Source organism: Salvia splendens, chromosome 2, assembly GCF_004379255.2.
Source record: "Salvia splendens isolate huo1 chromosome 2, SspV2, whole genome shotgun sequence".
Classification (NCBI taxonomy): Eukaryota; Viridiplantae; Streptophyta; class Magnoliopsida; order Lamiales; family Lamiaceae; genus Salvia; species Salvia splendens.
The window spans coordinates 6,548,484-6,564,596 of NC_056033.1; the positions used below are offsets into that span (position 1 = coordinate 6,548,484).

The 16,113-nt window shown below is 41.9% G+C and overlaps 1 protein-coding gene across 1 annotated transcript; it reads right to left on the minus strand.

Moving 5' to 3' along the window:
- Positions 1–1,264: 1,264 nt before the first annotated feature.
- On the minus strand, positions 1,265–7,429 carry LOC121772251 (WAT1-related protein At1g43650-like). Its single transcript, XM_042169277.1, has 3 exons — positions 7,323–7,429; positions 7,113–7,229; positions 1,265–1,808 (listed from the first exon to the last, which is right to left on the minus strand). The coding sequence occupies exons 1-3, from the start codon at positions 7,427–7,429 to the stop codon at positions 1,412–1,414; spliced, it is 621 nt and encodes a 206-aa protein (XP_042025211.1). The 3' UTR covers positions 1,265–1,411.
- Between the last annotated feature and the right edge of the window lie 8,684 nt (positions 7,430–16,113).

The window sequence follows — 16,113 nt, forward strand, 5'->3', positions numbered from 1 at the left end:
TAAAAACACGAAGGATTGAACGTGGAAGTACGTACCTCGAAAATGGCCATACCGAAGAACTCGACCATGTCACCGGTAGGGGGATGTCCTTTGAAAGGGCCCTCCATGAACCCCCAGTGGCGGAACTTGTAGACGATCACTGGTCGGCCGGAGAAGACCTCCACGATCTCGAGGGTGAAGGTGAAAGCGCGGTGGGCCGAGTCCAACGTCGATACTTTTCTGCTTCTGTGTTTGGAGATGCCATTATTAGACCAGATAATTTGGATATGAGATTTTTTTTTTAGTTTATTATGTTTATGTGAATATAATAGAGTTAGTTAAATATATATAGTGATGGGAGCTGAGTTTACGAGTTACGTCCTCAAATTTCATTTTCCCACTCTACTGTCCACTTTGTTTGAAGGCGTCATTCTTTGCATCTTAGTTGAAATTTATAAGAACATTGCCGTTGATTTCCATTCACCAATTGCCATGATTGTGACTCTCTGTTCCATATGTGCCCATTTTGACTCGTATGTTTTTAAAATGTACTAACAAAAAAATGAAAAAAATAAGTTAATATACATGAATTCTATCCTTATATGCTTTTATAAGTATGAGTTAGTTGAATTAGTGGGTGTGGAAATCTAGTGTATCCAAAAATTAATAAAAATGACATGAGACATTTTAACAAGGGACGTCCCAAAATGAAAAGGCGAAACACATAATGAGGGACGAAGGAGTAATAGATATTAAGAATTTAAGAGTTTAGCCTCCGGTAACAAATTTTAATTATATTCCATTCGTCTAACACAAGCAGTGAGTTTTATAAATTACTAGTACAAATTAAATATCATGAAATGAAAAGAAAAAGGTTCATGGGTTCTTTTCATCTTGTGATATTGGCGTGGCAGTCTCTAAATGGGCTTCCTCCAAAACTTGTTGGGATTTAAGATGGGCCTCTCTATTTCTACCCCACAAAAAACAATAAAGCCCCATCACCAGTAATCCACAGCCCAGTACCCTGCAACACATATAAAATATTCAAAATTAAAAAATAAATGCAAATGAAAATATGTATTGTTATTCATGATAATTTTCGTGTGACAATTCATTCATTTTATACTCCATGAAATGATCTTGTGGGATAGGAATTCCACTTTTGAAAATAGAATGGAATATTTTATTCAAGACACTTCAGAATAGCAAAATGGATGATTTTATCGTTTCATTAAGGAAAATGCACTAACCTTCCCCAGTGAAGAGTTTCGTTAAGGGAAAAAAAAGCAGAGAAGACGGCCGCAATGACGAGCGCCAACGGTCCGAAAATGGCGGTAAACACCGGCCCTTTCTTCTCTATAACCCAAGCTTGCAACCAATAACTCATCCCCGTCTCACATTCGACCAATCAATCAATCGAAGATGGATGATATCACGAGAGATGAAGAACAACGTACACAATAGGTGACGGATAAAAGATCGATATCCCACCGAAGCTTCCGCGCCTCTCGACGGCGGCGGCGTACACCGTTGCAGAGAGGCAGCTCAGGCCGCACTGGAGAATGGTGAGCCTCAATTTGCCAGGATATTGTGCGAGGAGTGTGGCCTGCATAGTGATCCACATGGCGTAGAAGAGTTGGCCGGCGATGGCGAGGGGCGGGCCCTTGATCCATTCGTGTGTTGAGTGAGGCTTTTCGTCGAACGGGTGGTGGGCGGTTGAGGAAGCGTGGTAGACAGAGGGGCCTTTGTAGAAGGTGAATGCCATGGCTCCGGATAACCCGATTACCTTGGCTACTCCATGCCATTTTCTTATGTCTAGGCTTCCAATCCTACATTTTTTGTTGTTCGTTTAAACTTTTAGTAAAACTAATATATATAAAGGTACAATTCATTTTTCATTCATTTTTTTGACATATTTTTCACATTATCACCAAGTTAAATTATGATTTAGTAAGATTAATTATGAAACACAATAAAACAAGAGATTCCAATAAATTAAAGAGTAGGTCCATGAGTGTGAAGATGGAATCCACGAGCTCGACGCTGCATGACAAGATTACTCAATCTCGTGTGCATGGATCATGAAGTAGCCGTTGCTCGATCATAGCCGTTGGAGTCTTAGTTAGTCTTAGTTGTAAGTTGGTTGTAACTGCAATGTAGTAGTAAATGAGCTGTTGAGAGCGGTTGTAAGTAGTCTAGCTCAGCTACAAATACTCTGCTTCTACAACAAGAAGAGAGATCAATTGTATCAAGCTCCACATTGTTGAATAAGAGTTTTTCATTGGTTTTCTCATTAATCAAGATTCGATTACTTTCTTGTTCACAACTTAGTTCTCTGCAATTGCGTTGTTCTTGCTTGATCACTCGTTTGTATAACAAGTGGCGCCGTCTGTGGGAAGATCGAACAAGAACAGGTGCGGATCGATTGCAAGCTTGGTTTTCTGGTATTTTTTGAGTTACTTTATCTCTGTTGCTGCACATCATCTATTTGAGGAATGGCCATGTCAAGGCTAGAAGCTGAAAAGTTCACCGGCTCCAATGATTTTGGACTTTGGCGCATGAAGATTCGTGCCTTACTAATCCAGCAAGGGTTATCTGCTGCGATTGAAAAGAAGGAGGCTGTTGGAGACGAGAAGGCCGAAGTGGATGATAAGGCCGCGGCTAAGATGGCTGAAATTGAGGCCAAGGCTCACAGTGTTGTGATCCTATGCTTGGGAGATAAGGTGCTACGAGAAGTGGCAAAAGAAACCACTGCAGCAGGTGTGATAGCCAAATTGGAGAGTCTTATTTGACTCGGTCCTTGGCTAACAGGCTGTGCATGAAGCAGAGGCTGTATGCTTATAGATTCCATGAAGACAAGGGCGTTTGTGAACAGATGGAGGAGTTTTCAAAGATGATTGATGATCTTGAAAACATAGATGTCACTATAAGTGATGAAGATCAGGCCATATTGCTACTTAATGCTTTACCAAGAAGTTTTGATCATCTCCGAGATGCAATGGTGTATGGAAGGGAGAAGACAATTACACTATCAGAAGTAAAGGCTGCATTAAGGGCAAAGGAGTTGCAGAAAGGTGCATCTAAGTCTCAAGAAGCTGCAGCTGAAAGCCTGAATATCAAGAAGTTCCAGAAACCAAAGCAGAAAAAGAAATTTGAGACTGCTAAGGTTTCAAGCTCAGAAGTGAAGGAGACAAGGGCTTGCTACTGGTGTAAGAAACCAGGACACCTAAAAAAGGATTGCCATGCCTGGAAAAGGAAGCAGGCATCTGAGGGAAAGAAACCAAATACTGCAGATTGTGTAGAGGAGGCAGAGCTTCCAGAAATCATGAATGTGATGGATGGTGGAATAAGTGAGTCCTGGATTATGGATTCAGGGTGTAGCTTCCATATGTGTCCCCATGAACACTGGTTTCAAGAGTTGAGACCAGCAAATGGAACAGTGCTCTTGGGAAACAATCAAATCTACAGTGTTAGAGGAATTGGGATGGTAAAGTTCAAAATGCCGGATGGATCTGTGAAGCTACTTAGTGATGTGAGGTTTATTCCTGAGATTAAAAGGAATCTCATATCATTGGGCTTGTTGGAAGTAAAGGGGTTCTCATTCTCTTCTGTTGAGGGGAAGATGATAATCAAGAAAGGTGATCAAATAGCCATGACTGCTGAAAGAAGGAACAACTTGTATTATCTACTTGGAGAGGTGGTGGTTGGTGATTCAAATGCAGTAGCCTCTGAGAATTTGAAGCTATGGCATCTACGGTTGGGACATCCTGCTGAAGGAAGTCTAAAAGAACTAGCCAAGAAAGGCCTCATCTCTGGAGATACCTCAAGCAAGATTGGCTCCTGTGAGCAGTGTATTTTGAGCAAGGCAAAGAAGAAGCCATTTCCTAAAGGTACACATTCCTCTACATCTCCTTTAGAGTATATCCATAGTGATTTGTGGGGGCCAGCTCCAGTAACCACTCTTGGTGGAGGGAAGTACTATCTGGCCATTATTGATGATTATTCAAGGAAGCTATGGGTGTACATTCTAAAGGATAAGTCAGAAACGTTTTCAAGGTTCAAGAGTTGGTGCCTGGAAGTGGAGCTTGAAAAAGGAAGCAAGGTGAAGTGTCTGAGAACAGACAATGGGATGGAATTCCTGTCTAAAGAATTTGAGGAATTCTGCAAAGAAAAGGGCATAAAGCGCCATAGAACCGTGCCTTCAAACCCTCAACAGAATGGGGTTGTTGAGCGGATGAATCGAACAATTTTGGAGAGAGTAAGGTGCTTACTCATTGCATCTGGTTTAAGTAGCAGATTCTGGGGAGAAGCAGTGTGTATTGCTGCACATCTTATCAACAAATGCCCCTCCACTAGCCTAAAGTCAGAGACACCAGATTTCTTGTGGTATGGAACTCATGGTGATTACTCAAGATTCAGAGTATTTGGCTGTTCAGCCTATGCTCATGACAGAAAGAGCAAGCTTGAGCCACGAGCAATCAAATGTGTGATGCTAGGATATCAAAAGGGAGTAAAAGGTTATAGGCTATGGTGTGTTGAGCCTAATAATCAGAGGGTGGTGATAAGTAGGGATGTGGTTTTCGTGGAGGATCAGATGCCATGTTTAAACAAGAATGATCAGAAAACAGTTGCTCCCAGAGATTTGTTTGAGGTGGAGTTAGAGAGGCTGAGTCTCAACTCACCTGAAGAGAATAGTGACTCAGAGAGTGGTGAACTACAAGAATCCATTAATTTGGATCAAGGTGGAGCTGAGCATCAGTCCACTGACAACAGTCTGAGGAACTATCAACTTGCTAGAGACAGGGTCAGAAGAGCCAATGTGAAGCGGCCAGCCAGATATGCTGAAGCTGATGTGGTATATTATGCTTTGTGTGCTGCTGAGAATCTGGAATGTGCTGATCCTTTGTCTTACAAGGAGGCCATGATGAGTAAGGACAGGGAAAGATGGATAGAGGCCATGAATGAAGAAATGGATTCATTACTCAGAAATAATACTTGGGTTCTTGTGGATAAAAGCAATCTGAAACAGGAGTTTAAGGAAAGAAAGCTCATAAGTTGTAAGTGGATTTTCAAGAAAAATGTGGAGACAACTGACAAAGGCAGAATCAAGTTCAAGGCCCGGTTGGTGGCTAGAGGTTTTACACAAGAGGAAGGCATTGATTTCAATGAAGTTTTTGCTCCAGTTGTGAAGCATACGTCCATAAGGATTCTACTTGCAGTTGCAAATCAAAAAAATTGGGAATTACAGCAGCTTGATGTCAAGACTGCATTCCTTAATGGGGATCTTGAAGAAACTATCTTTATGAGTCAGCCTGAGGGGTTTGAGAAGAAGGGAGAAGAGAGCAAGGTTTGTTTGTTGAAGAAGAGTCTTTACGGCTTAAAGCAGAGTCCAAGACAGTGGAACAGGAAGATCAATGAGCAGATGCTTACTCTTGGTTTTCTCAGATCTGAGTATGATGATTGTATATACATCAAGAAAGCTGGAAATGTTCCAGTAGCTTATCTATTACTTTATGTTGATGATATGCTACTTGCTGGTCCATCAGTGTCTGAAATTCAAAAAATCAAAGCTGACTTGATGAAGAGTTTTGAGATGAAAGACTTGGGAGAAGCTAGTAGGATTCTGGGAATGAATATCTTGAGGGATAGAAGCAAGAAATTGTTGTTGCTCTCACAGTCAGACTATATTGAGAAGGTCTTGAGGAAGTTTAACGTGGAAAATACTAAGGTGGCTTCTACACCTCTGTCACAGAGCTTCAAGCTGTCAAAAGAGCAGTCTCCAAAAACTGATCAAGAAGCATTGGAGATGAAGCAAATTCCTTACTCAAATATTGTGGGAAGCATCATGTATACCATGATTTGTACAAGGCCAGACCTTGCACATGCCATCTCAGTCACAAGTAGATACATGGCTGATCCGGGAAAGGAGCACTGGAATGCACTCAAGTGGACTCTCAGGTACTTGAAGACTTCTAGGAGCTGTGGGATCTTGTTTAAGGGAAGTCATAAGGAGGGTGAGGAAGCTGTCCAAGGGTATTGTGACTCTGACTACGCAACTAATCTAGACAATCGAAAGTCTCAGTCCGGATACTTGTTTACCTTATATGGTGCTGTCATAAGCTGGAAGTCCAGCCTACAAAGTGTTGTTGCGTTGTCAACAACAGAAGCTGAATATATTGCACTCACATCAGCCGTGCAAGAGAGCTTCTGGATACAAGGTGTGCTCTCAGATTTTGGGATCGATCAAAGAACTATGGTGATTTTCTGCGATAGTAGTTCTGCGATATGTTTGGCTCGGCATCAGTTTTATCATGAGCGGAGCAAACATATAGATATTCGTCTACACTTCATCAGAGATGAGGTTGAGAAAGGGAGAGTGAAAGTGTTGAAGATAAGCACTTTGGACAACCCGGCTGATATGCTAACAAAATGTCTTGGCAAAGACAAGTTTGAGTATTGCAAGAATCTTATAAGTTTGAGCAGTGGAGGAGCTGTGGATTCAGGTGGAGAATTGTGAAGATGGAATCCACGAGCTCGACGCTGCATGACAAGATTACTCAATCTCGTGTGCATGGATCATGAAGTAGCCGTTGCTCGATCATAGCCGTTGGAGTCTTAGTTAGTCTTAGTTGTAAGTTGGTTGTAACTGCAATGTAGTAGTAAATGAGCTGTTGAGAGCGGTTGTAAGTAGTCTAGCTCAGCTACAAATACTCTGCTTCTACAACAAGAAGAGAGATCAATTGTATCAAGCTCCACATTGTTGAATAAGAGTTTTTCATTGGTTTTCTCATTAATCAAGATTCGATTACTTTCTTGTTCACAACTTAGTTCTCTGCAATTGCGTTGTTCTTGCTTGATCACTCGTTTGTATAACAATGAGTCTTGTACACTTGTAGTGTCATTTATTGGTTAAAACTAAAATATTCAATGAATATAAAAAAAGATCTAGTAGTTGTAGTGGAAGAAGTGTTTTCTTTTTATTCCATCCACTATTGCTTAAATACTACTACTCCCTAGTTGGGTGAGCTTTAGAATTGAGATAATACTTATTCATTCTAATTAATTAATCAACTAATTAATTTTGGTTTAATGATTTACATTTTTCTTTTTTTAGAAATTATTTAATGATTTACCTTAAACAAACAGCCATGGTAAAGACCAATGCAGGAACAATGCTGAGAATTGTCGTACCAAATGTTCCTGAAATATACTTCAATCCTGCTAAATTCAGATTGGAACTCAAGGCCAACCTGCAATTATACATCTTTTTTAGAAATATTTAATCCTAATAAAAAATAAAAATATGTACTGTACTACAAAAATTACAATCATAATATACATACCCATATGAAGAGACAAAGAAAATCTTGCATAACCTTGTCCATGTAAGAGGAGGAGACCCCTTACTGTAGATCAAATAAAACAAGAAATTGAGGTCGCACAAATGCATATTGGTTAAAGTGAAGCTTTTCATTTTTCGTCACGAGATTTTATGTTGCGGTGTTTATGAGTTAACTGGAGAGTGAATAAAGTGTTCGAGAGAAAAAAAAAGTGTCCGGAGTCCGGACTATAATTGACAAACGACAAAGAGGAGAAGGTTTTTGGTGTAATGTATGATATTATTCTCATTACAATCATTCCATTAAATAGGAGTACATTATGTTTCAAATGGTAACTAAATCATCCCTAGTTAATACATGATTTGATCAATCCCTTAATTTAGGGAATTGATCCTTGATTTATTCTCTTCAAATCTTTTCTTCATTCTAACACTCCTCCTCAAATTGAGTAGTGGGATCCCCGATACTCAATTTGTCAAGAACTTCTTCAAGGCTCCTTGAGCTAACTGCTTTGGTCAATATATCCGCCAGTTGATCTTCAGAACGTACAAAAGGAAATTCGACCACTCCTTCTTCAATCTTTTCCTTGATGAAGTGCCTATCCACCTCAACGTGTTTTGTTCGGTCATGCTGGACTGGATTCTCTGAAATGCTTATGGCGGCTTTGTTGTCGCAGTATAACTGACTCTTACTTGGACTAGAATCAATCTCTGTCATCAATTTCCTCAACCACATGATCTCGGTCAGACCACTCTTAATTCCCCTGAATTCTGCCTCCGCACTAGATAGGGCTACCACCTTCTGCTTCTTACTCTTCCACGTTACTAAGTTTCCTCCAACGAATGTAAAGTAGCCTGAAGTCGACCTTCTATCCACTGGATTACCTGCCCAATCTGCATCAGTATACCCATGGATGTCCAAGTCTCCATTTTTCTTAAACACTATTCCGTGTCCAACGGTTCCCTTCAAATATCGAACTATCCTCAGTGCAGCTTCTAAGTGTTCGGCCTGGGGTTGATGCATAAATTGACTTATCACCCCTACAGCATAAGCAATGTCAGGTCTAGTGTGAGATAGATAGATGAGTCTCCCAACTAGTCGCTGATATTGCCCTCGATCTGCGGCCTCAGCTCCATCTCGTATCTTCAAGCCATGGTTTTGTACGATCGGGGTCTCGGCTGGCTTACACTCTAGTAGGCCTGTCTCCGCCAAGATGTCCAAGATGTACTTCTTCTGTCTCAAGAATATCCCCCGTGGTGAGCGAAGGACTTCAATTCCCAAGAAGTACTTAAGATCACCTAAATCCTTCATCTCAAATTCTTTGAAGAGCTTCTCCTTCAAACTCTCAATTTCCTTTGCATCATCGCCTGTAATAATCATGTCATCAACGTACACAAGAGTCTTTTCAGGAATTGCTTTGTCTGTATCCATAGCTCTTCATTGCGTCTGCAAATCTACCAAACCAGACTCTCGGTGACTGCTTCAGCTCATACAGAGTCTTCCTTAATCGGCATCCTTCACCTGCCTTGAACTCGTCAGAGAAGCCTGGTGGCGCCTCCATGTATATTTCCTTTTTCAACTCCCCATGAAGAAAGGTGTTTGTGACGTCGAACTGGTACAGTGGCCAATCTCGATTGGCGGCAATGGAAAGTAGTACTCGCACTGTGTCCATCTTGGCTATAGGAGAGAAAGTTTCTGAGTAGTCTATTCCATAAGTCTGAGTGTACCCTTTAGCCACTAGCCGAGCTTTATACCGCTCGATACTTCCATCCGGTCTTCGCTTAATGGTGAACACCCATCTACATCCAACTGGCTTCTTTCCTTCAGGAAGTATACACTTGTCCCATGTGTGGTTACGCATTAAAGCATCTATCTCCTTTTTCATAGCTTCTCTCCAATGCTTGTTCCTCATCGCCTCATCGGCTGACTGTGGGATCTCCTCCTCGTCGTAGAGTGCTTCCTCAAATGCTTGAGCCATCTCAGTCAAGTGCCCTTTTGCCAAGTTCGCAATAGAGTACCTTGCCTTTCTGTTGATTTTCTCTGGACTGTACCTCTTTGGTGGTACTCCCCTGTTTGCCCGTGGAGGTAGTATGTATCTCCCAGTGTCAGGATCAACTCCCTCGACTTCATCTGTTACAACTTCTTCTGGTTGATCACTATTCTCCCCCTGAGCCTCATCCACTACATTAGTTCCAGTAATCTCATTGAGAGGGGCAAGAGTACTTACATTCGATATCAGAAGCGGAGAGTCAATATTAGGACTTGTGTCACCTGCCGCTTCAGTCTGTACCACGTCAGAGACCTACCCAGCGGAGTTGCGTATTGCTTCATCTGGTAGGTCCACTTCTGGTACACTTGGCATTGACACCCAGCTTAGTGGGTCACTAATAGTTTTCCTAGTATCACTCTCCCCCTGACCGCTAAGATGGGTATAAAAGTACTCGGATTCAAGAAAATCACAATTCATGGTCGTGTACATACGATTAGAATTAGGATCAAAGCATCTATACCCTTTTTGGCTAACCCCGTAACCCACAAATACGCATTTAATAGCGCACGGGGATAATTTTGTTCGTTCATGTTTCGGTATATGGACAAAGACGGAGCAGCCAAAGATTCGAGGTTTTAGGGAAAGATGTTGAGGAATAGTTGTGTGTAGGGCTAGGGTATCGATTGGTGTTTGGAATTTTAGGATATGGGTAGGTAGCCGATTTAGAAGGTAAGCGGAAGTGGCGAGGGCTTCAAGCCAGAAGGTCTTTGGAACTTGTGATTCTATGAGTATGGCACGGGTCATTTCTAGTAGGATTCTGTTTTTCCTTTCGGCTACCCCATTTTGTTCTGGAGTGTGGGCACAGGTGGTTTGGTGTATCATTCCATTTTCTATGATGAACTGTTTCATGTTGGAATTGACAAACTCCCCCCCATTATCAGATCGAAGGATTTTGATGGGTTTTTGGTATTGTGTTTGGACAAGATTGTAGAAGTGGACAAAGTGTTCGAAAACTTCAGATTTATGCTTCATAAAGTATACCCAAGTCATACGGGTACAATCGTCAACAAAGATAAGAAAGTATCTAAAGCCTTGTCCCCCAACTACTGGTGCGGGCCCCCAAACATCAGAATATATTAAATCAAAAATAGATTCAGTACGAGAATTACTCAAAGGATAGGAGTTCATATAGCTTTTAGCCAAAATACAAGTTTCACAGTACATGTTTGATTTTGGAGTAATATTAGGAAATAACATTTTTAAATAACCCGGAGAAGGATGTCCTAAGCGTCGGTGCCAAAGCCAAGCTTCCCTATCGGCAGACCCGTGAGTTAGCATGGCAGCTCCTTTTTGGGCTATCTCATCCACGTAGTACAACCCGTTACTTTCAGTGACACGCCCAATAATCTCTCCGGTCCTGATATCCTGCAGCAGACAGAAATTCGGTTGCATTAGCAGTGTGCAATTTAACTCCCGAGTCACATGACTGATTGACAGTAATTTATGGGAAAGTGAGGGAACATGTAAACAATTAGATAATTCTAAAGTTGGAGAAATCTTCACAGTCCCTGCCACTTTTACAACCATAAATTCCCCACTAGCAGTTTGAATATGAGATAGGTGAGGCTTGTGAATTTTAGTAATATCCGACTCATCATAAGTCATCGTGTCAGTGGCCCCGCAATCGAAAATTCACCTATTGATTTTTTCGATACCTGCAGACATAGCGCATGCTGTCCCAAAATTTTTTAGACTTGAAAACTATTTTTACACTCAATAGGGGTCGATTTATAGTTTTCAAACATGTGGGGGTTTACTTTAGAATTTCGGAATTTATTTGGGGCCGAATCAAATATATTTTCAGCATGGGGTAAAATTTCTAAAGATAAGAAAGGCTGAGGGTTAGGTTGCAAACCCAACCCTAATACCACGTTACCTCCCGCCGTCTCCCTCATTTCTTCGCCTTCGGATTGGGTTCCTCCAGCGGCGAATTGCGCGACTCCGGCTGTTCTCGGTGGTGCGCCGGTCAGCTGTTCGTTGCCCCGGGTATGAGCGGCTGTGTCACGGCTGCCCTCGGTGGCGGCGAGAGTTTCGATTCCTCCATCCGTTCCAACGGCTGCGGCGGCGTGTCCTTTGCTCCACGGTGGCCGAGTAGTCGTCGATTTGTGCTTCGACTCCCACCATTCCGGATACCCCACCAATTCGAAGCATTGTTCTCTGGTGTGCTTGCGTTTTCCACAATTGGTACAAATCAATTTGGACCGATCGTCATCCATTCGTCGTTCCTCGGATGTCCGTTGGTTCCATCCCCCATTTCCGCTACTGCCGCCGCGGCGTAGAGCGGTGGAGTGATTCGGCCTCCTCGCCGTGAATAGCCCTGCTCCGATTCCATCTCCTGGGGGTTTTCCGTCTGTAGGACGAAGGATTTCCGATCGGGCATCCTCCCGCTTTGCTATGTTGTACGCTTGCTCGGCTGAGGGAAGTGGTTCCATCTTCAACACCTCTCTCTTTACGATTTCATACTTGTCATCCAATGCAGTAAGAAACTGATATAGCCTATTTTGTTCAGTTTCTTCATTGTGGATCTGGATATCATCTGGGCATTTCATCCGGTTGGGCCTCTTTTGGTCAATTGCTGTCCAGATCTCATTAAGTTCGTTCCATACTTCCTCCAGTGTGGTGTTCCCTTGTTTTAGGGTGGTTGCCCTACGGTGAAGATCGTATATTTGTAATGAATCTCCGCCGCTTTTGTATGTTACGGCAAGACTGTCCCATATGTGCTTCGTCGTCGGTTGCTGAGCCACTCGGCTGACCAATTTGGTCTCGATATTTTGAACTAGCCACGTAAATACACAGTGGTCGGCTTCCTGCCACTGTGTAAACGTTGGATCTGTTCTTGTTGATGGGGATGGGACTCCAGTGATGTGAGATACCATCCCTCTTCCGCTAATCGCATTGTGCATCAGGATGGACCAAACCGGATAGTTCTCTCCGTTGAGTTTAAACCCTACAGTCAAGGGCTGAGAATCGGTTTTGTATATTGGTTTTTCTGGTTTGTCGGGATTTTCTGGTGTTTGGTTGTGCATAAGGCTTTTACGCATGAAATTTGAAAAGAGGCGTGCAAACTCATCCGCTTCGGATGTGTTCGGGCCGCCGGTTATCACCCTATCGGTTTCTGACATGTCTGCCTTTTACAAGTTCTTGGCCAAGGGGTTAGGAAAGGTTTAGGAGCGATGATGAGATCAATTCTGAACTCCCAGAGTCGTCGCCTGCTCTGATGCCATGACAAACGACAAAGAGGATAAGGTTTTTAGTGTAATGTATGATATTATTCTCATTACAATCATTCCATTAAATAGGAGTACAATATGTTTCAAATGGTAACTAAATCATCCCTAGTTAATACATGATTTGATCAATCCCTTAATTTAGGGAATTGATCCTTGATTTATTCTCTTCAAATCTTAACAATAATTTGTTGGGTACAAAGGATGAGTGAGGAAAGTTGGAAAGTGTAATTCCTTTACAAACCAACTCAATTAGCTTGAGGTCTTTTGAGAGTAACCTTAAAACAAATTCATGCAGGTTTGATCCAAAGCGGATAATATCAAACTCATGTTGCAGTCGACAGTCCTAACATAATTTAGGAGAAACCGACCTGGTAAAGAAGAAGGCGAATGGGGAGCAAGGCGAAGAAGGCGAAGGCTTGTCGATAGGCGACGAAGACGGAAGGCTTCATCCCAGAAGACATGGCTGCCTTAGATAACACCATCATTCCTGCATAGCTGCTCTGCAATACTATCACTGCAATGTATGCTTTCTGCTTCTCCATTTTTTTTTCTTTTGCAGCTGATATTCTTCAACTATACAATATGTACAATATGTGAATTAGAATATAAAGTACAACCCACTCAATTTTATTTAAATTGTGCATTAAATGATCGATTGCAGATAGTTGTTCTTGTGTCATGAACAACAGTGTGAAAGCATCCGCCCACCACTACCCCATACTTTAATTAAAAGTATCACATAAAGTTATGTCTATTTCTTTTTATAAAGAGGGCTTTTGTTATTAGTTAGGAAAAGGATAAAAGATTTTATGGACCTCACACCTTATATGCATGTAATAAATGAACCTTACATTAGATAATTAATTTAATTATGAAATACTGTATTTTATTATTTTATTACACATCATAACAATTCTTCTGTACCAAAACTCATTCCTTGTCTCTTTACTTTCCTTTCACAAATTCCAAGATTGGCACGAGCATTATTTTAGAGCACCCACAACCGTGCTCTTGCCAGCGAGCACGGTTGTGGACCCGACCCCATTTTTTCTACATGCTCTCTGGCAAGAGCACAATACCCACAACTGTGCTTTTCCGCAAGGACAAACACAATTCAATTTAAAATTCAATTAAACAAAAACATTTCCATAAAATTAAAATTCATTAAAAAATCACAATAAATACTACAAATTACAAATAAAATACAAAAGACATAATTAAAATCCTAAAAATTTAAAATTACATAATTAAAATATTAAAAATACCTAAAAATAAAAAATTACATAATTAAAATATTAAAAATACCTAAAATAAAAATTACATAATTAAACTCCTAAAAATTAAAAATTACATAATTAAAAGCTAAAAATACCACCGTGGACGACTACTCATCCGGCGGCACTACCCTCAATTGTCTTTGGAGGCCCAATATCATGGCCACGTGCGATCGAAGTTGCGAGGGGGTCATAGTGGACCTATCGGCCATATTGAGTTGGGCCAAAAGCTGCCACAACGAGTTGGTGGGGGTGGAGGTGGCGCATATGAAATGGGAACGGGGGCGGGAACTGGAGCATCGGCGGTTGCAGCCGTGGCTCGACGGCGGTTGACCGCCGCCTTCTTCCTTCCTTGCGGTCGGCGTTGGGAACCGCTCGGGCCGGCGTCGGGGCTACCCAAGTTAGCTCCGACGAGTTGGCTAGCCACTTCTTCGGAGCCGACGTCGGATAGGGATACCGACCTTGACCGTTTGGAGGAGCCGCTAGAGGAGGATGTTACGCCTCCCATATACTTCGGGTGCGTCCGCGTCTCCTGCCAAACGTTGAGGTACTTGAACGACTTGTAGTTCATGGATTGGTAGGTGCTCAACGCGGCAGTGATGATGTCGACCTCGCTCCGGCCGCTCCCCGCATTCCGCTCTTCCTGGAGGAAATAGCCATTGAACTTGCCAATTTCATCGTTGGCTCGGTAGATGACGTTGCGCACCATACTCTCGTTGCGCTCGATTGTTCCCGGCGGCCGGTTTTCATTGTACCGGCGAGCGATGCGCCACCAAAAGTGATCGCCGGGTTGGTTCGTGCCAACCACCGGATCTTCGGAGATTTCCAAGTACGCCGTGAACAATTTATCCATCTCCGCCGGAGTGTACGGTGTGCGGACACCGCGAGTAGGAGGAGTCGGAGTTTGGGAGGGGGCGGTCGGCCTAGGCTTCGGTGTCGATCCGTATCGCTCTTCGGGGGCACCTTGGTCGTCGATTGGGTATGGCCGGTAGCCACCCAGAACGCCCGAACTTTGGGTTTGAGGAGGGGCCGAATATTTCGTTTCTGGACTAGGAAACGGTTGTGAACCGAACCATTCGGGGTTCCAACCGTGGGAGGGCGGGGGGTCATCGCCTTGGCCGGACATTGTTATGTTGTAGGAGTGGAAGAAAGATTGAGAATGGATATGAGAGAATGAAGATGAGAATGAGAATGAGAATGAGAATGGAAATTAGAGAGTGTAGATGAGAATTGTGTAGTGTGAGGTGAATTTTTGGGTGTGAAAGTGGGGTATTTATAGATGAAAATGTGTATTTTTGGGGAAAAAAATAAAATAAAATTTAAAAAATGATGGAAAACGGTAAAAACGGATATATTTTTTGTGGGAAGTGGAAATTTTTTTTTATTTTTAATCGGATTTTTAAATTAAAAACCGATTTTTAATTAAAAATAATAATTCAAAGGCAACGGCTAAGCCGTTGCCCAATCGCGTGCCGCCACGTCAGCTGCTCGCTGGCACGGACGTGCTCGATGCATCAAGCAGCGTTGTGCCAGCGGCGCGAGCGCAGCGACGGTGGAGCTCGTCCTTGCCAGCGGCACGGACGGACGGACGTCGTCCGTCCACCGTTGCAGATGCTCTTATGCTTTTACATAATTTGAACATTTTTTGTTTAAATTTTGGGCATAAAATAATTAAGTGGATCTACCCCAAATTCCCCAATCTCATACACATGTTAGAGAGAAAGGTATATAAATTTGAAATTATACTACTTGTTAATTATCTACAAACGATTTTACTATTAATTATTTAATACATCAAATTTTGCACTTCCCCATCCCTCACGTTGGTTGTGATATTATTGTTTGTGTCGTCTTACTACGACGCTTCCTTTTTCCTCTTTTGAAGTTATTAAGACGTTTTCCAATAAGTAACGTTGTCTTTAATTTGTTTTATTTGGTTTTTTTACTTTGAAAAATTATTTTCCAAGTTCAGACACTGATTGAAAATAAACAAAGTCCAATTTATACGTCGTCTTTTGTTAATATCTTTAAAATTATATGTTGTCCTTTTTTAAGGGCATTCTTAATTCTTATTTTAGCCAAAAATCGGTTTGACATTTAGTTACTCATTATTGGACCAATCGCTAGATTGCCGACGCAATCGGACAAATATGTGATGCGACATAACATAAATAAAATAATTAATAATAACAAAATTATGTTATGCTTAATTAATTAAATATTATATATATTATTTATCT

What these genes read in the sequence shown, in the direction of transcription:
- LOC121772251 (XM_042169277.1), bottom strand. Translation starts at nt 7,429, where the DNA reads ATGCATTTGTGCGACCTCAATTTCTTGTTTTATTTGATCTACAGTAAG. An exon ending in TTCTTTGTCTCTTCATATGG is followed by an intron (nt 7,230 to 7,322) that starts GTATGTATATTA and finishes GTATAATTGCAG; the next exon opens with GTTGGCCTTGAGTTCCAATC. An exon ending in ACCATGGCTGTTTGTTTAAG is followed by an intron (nt 1,809 to 7,112) that starts GTAAATCATTAA and finishes CAAAAAATGTAG; the next exon opens with GATTGGAAGCCTAGACATAA.